This window comes from Atta cephalotes (assembly GCF_000143395.1).
Source record: "Atta cephalotes unplaced genomic scaffold scaffold00012, whole genome shotgun sequence".
Taxonomy (NCBI): domain Eukaryota; kingdom Metazoa; phylum Arthropoda; class Insecta; order Hymenoptera; family Formicidae; genus Atta; species Atta cephalotes.
Window position 1 is genome coordinate 340,783 of NW_012130076.1, and position 4,045 is coordinate 344,827.

Below are 4,045 nucleotides of genomic sequence, written 5' to 3' on the forward strand. Positions count from 1 at the left end.
GAGAGAGAGAGAGAAAGGGGATGGGAATAAGAAATGTTTATTAGATTAAAATTGTTTTAATATCTCGTTTACTCCAATTTCGTACTAATTATAAGTTGAGAAATAAATGAAATATAACTTAAAATATCAGAAATCGAGAATTATACTTACATGCTTTTCGACAACAACTGGCTCTGGTTTTTCAATAGGTATCTCGACGTGTTTAATGACTTCCACTGGGTATGGGTGAGGGATTTCGATTGGTACTTTATATGGTTGAGGCACTGGTATTTTAATTTCTTTAGGCACTTCAACAGGCACAGGATGCGGAATAGGTATAGCTAAAAACAAAGCAATTATGCAATTGCATTTAGAATATTAGCATATTTTTTTCACGAATTTTTTAACAACTTCTGTCCTCTACCTTAAGAATAATCTATTGCATTGTGATGATCCAATAAAATTAAAAAATTAAATTAATATTATTGAAGAATAAACTTACCAAATTTCTTAATAATTGGAATTTCCACAGTTTTTGTTTTCTCTTCATATGTTGAACCACCATGATCCTCCTCCAAATGGCTAGCTAATACCATGTTGCCAAATAAAGCGATATACAAGAAAATCTGCAATTTTACATAATTTTATATTTTGCTTTATAATATTTGTCAATTTTTAATATTAACACAACAATAATTTAAACACAAGACACTAATTATTACTATTATAAGACTTTCAATAAAAATTTGGAAAAAGTATTACAAATCATGTTAGTTTAGTAATTATTTTATTTTTAAGAATAATTGTAATCGTACTGTGTATGTATACTATTGCTATAAGCATAATAATTTTGCACAATATATAAGTAGAGTTCTCTTTTTTTATAATAAACTGTCACTTCTTTTATTGTATCAATTAGCACTGCTTAACACTTTAAACACACAATTATTGCACGGTATGCAAGTGAATGAATCTTACAATTATATTCATGTTGATTGCTTTTATGGGGGCTAGTAATGCACGAGAAATCAAGCATTGAATGACTATGTCCTCCAAAGACTGACTTTATATACAACTTCGATTCCACCACCTTTCACTAAAATCCTGATAGAGTTTCAATTGCCCAGGATATATCACGTTGCATTTTACATCGTGCAAGAATATTTATCGAAAGGATTCTATCCTATTGACAAGATAAATATAAGATTATGCGTACTCGCGTGAAAAACTATCTTCTTTCTTTGGAGGTGTATCGGTCTATTGCGATGCGACATGCGTCTTGCACATAAATTACACTATGATTATGCATGTATACTACAAAACGATAAAAACAAAGAAAGTATATATAGATGATAAGCAATTCGTGATTTGATTGCGCCATTTTACAAAAACTATTTTTTATAGAAATTAAAAAACGAGCATATAGCCAATTAATTATAAATTATTTTCATTTGTATTAATTTTCTTATGATAAGGATAAGATATTAACTCATTGTAAATAATTTACAATTTAAATCAGAATTTAAGGTGAAATTTAATTTTATCTTAAATTCTCATTTAAATTGCATTATTTATTTGGAGCACTAAATAGCAATGGTTTTAATACAATACTTAAAATAAATAATTAATTATCTTTATTCAATACTAAATTGATGAATATTAAATTGGCCAGTATTAAATTTCTGTAAAGGCTATTTCTGCTCGAAATTTTCGAAAATTTAACATTAACGTTTAGATTAAGTTATATGCGTGTTATATTATATGCGTGTATGTTGATACAAAATTATAGAAAATAAACTGTTAAAAATTTTTAATCTATTTTTTCTTTTTTGTACATCTTTTTAAAAAAATTCTAATAAATCGGTATTTTTTATCATAGTTTAATAGTAAGTCCTACAATATTAATTAGTTTTATATGACGTAATGTATTTTAGAAATAATCACGATATTCTAATTTCATTATTCGATAATGTATAGAATAAGCTATTATTTGGGATGTAATCATTCAATTAAATTAAAGTAAGCATTACATAATTACCATGAGTTTAACTCAATTGTTCAAGAGAATGCAGCATACAGCAGACAGATGTGTAAACGTTAAGATATTCCGTGGGAGAACAATTACAGAGATATCTTTAGGCAAATGTAAACGAGTATTGTTATTATACGTTTACCGGAAGTGAAGGTATCATGCATGTACAATCTCCGAGACTTTCCGACATCCCTGTGGGGTGTATTAAATTATGTTAAATGACTAAGTTGGCTATGAATGAGTCTAAATTTACGAACAACGAAACGTTTCGGTTGTTACTCTATATAATTACTAATTTTCTTGAGACAAATAATTAGAATGATTAACCAGAAATTTTTTATCACAATTTGGCTTGATAAAACACAAGAAAGGAATGCCCAACGGATATATGAATTTGATTTCCATTCACTTACATAAATGCAAACCTTCCGGGAGTCATACAGCAAGGTAGTTCCCTCTGTATGTTGTTCTTAGATTCAACTAGGAAGTGAACGCAAAGCATACTCCTGCTAGGAGAGACGTTTCCAGACGATACATTTTTTGATACATTAGAATGAAAGTACGAAACACAACGCCCCGTGAAAGGGTTCCGGAACACCGATCGAAAGACATTCAACATTCGACTGTGAAAGGCGACGTGAAATAATCTTTAAAAATGGATTAATACTCGAAAATATCCGATACTCAATAACTGACATCCGATAAAATAAAAAATTATGATATATAATAAAGAGTTTGTTGCATCTGCAATATTAATAGCAAAAGAACAATTTTCGAAAAATTCGGATTGAATAAATTTACAATCTTATGCAAATAAATGCATATCTTATTTTATTTTTAAAATCTTATCCTCAATCCCCTGAAACAAATGTAAATATTAATGCCAGTGAGGGACAAATTAAAAAAATATGTATACATTTAAAAATATTTTTGAATAACATTGTTTAAAAAATATATTGAAACGATATTAGGTGAAAATGAACCGAAAATGTTTAACACAAATAAATATCTTATTCAGTTAATAGTTAGCAAGTTTTTAGTGTTTAATAATGTTTTTTGTGTAATTTTTTTATAATTTCCGATTCAAGCAAATTGCGCGCCATTTATTTGTTGGTCTTGAAACACAGTCTAGATTGAAACTGGAGTATGAATATTATAAATTATAAATTGACAAACAATTTAATATTACTGATTACTGAAATACATTTTAATAACTAACTACTATTATGCAATTATTTATCAATAATATATAATTATTTATCAATGGTTTACAATTATTTACCATATATTTTTATCCTTGCATATTAAATACATTGAGGTGCAATATCTTGCAAAAAGAAACGATTAATTAAAAAATAATGATTACAACAACTATCAGAAACATTTACTAACGAATCATTAGCAAATAATGTAATGTTTTAGTTTTTACACAATCATGAAATTCCGGTTAATTATTCACGTGGCAGGTTTATCATACATGAAAGGAAATGTATTTCTAATGCGTGGAGAAACTTCGTGATTTTGAAACGAAGACCATCTCAATTAATGTCCACGAATGATATTGCTAATTCGCTCTCATGGAAAATTGGACGAAACTTACGACCGCTGAAACTCATGATCTGTCACTCACGGGAATTAGGTCCGTGCTCTAATTTGATCTCAATTAGTCATCGGTATATTAATGTCACAACAAACAAGCACTGACCTACAACCTCTGACATTGGAGAAAGTATTTTGGTCGTGCTTTTTAAACATGACAGAAATTACATCGTTGAAATCAATTAATCTTCGTATTATTACTACGTAATAAATATTTACGTAATATTAATTTAGTTCAAAATTTGTGACTCAGAGTAAGGTGAGAAATAGTAGAAATACACACACAATATATATATATATATATATATATATATATATATATATATATACTACTAGTAAAGTAAAAGTAATTAGTTAATAAACTTAATTTAAAATTAAAAGTAGAGTAGTAGTACGTAACGTAAGTTAAGTTAATTTAATTAGTAAATTTAAACT

General features: G+C 27.7%; 1 protein-coding gene across 1 annotated transcript in view; it reads right to left on the reverse strand.

Annotated features, from left to right (window-relative positions):
• The window catches only part of LOC105617166 (proline-rich protein 4-like), a 2,945-nt gene extending 2,370 nt beyond the window's left edge, over window positions 1-575 (reverse strand). The window contains exons 1-2 of the mRNA XM_012198733.1: window positions 482-575; window positions 151-320 (exon numbers count right to left, since the gene is read on the reverse strand). Of these exons, the coding sequence (XP_012054123.1) occupies window positions 151-320; window positions 482-575 (264 nt within the window). The remainder of the gene's footprint in view (window positions 1-150; window positions 321-481) is intronic.
• Window positions 576-4,045: the final 3,470 nt, after the last annotated feature.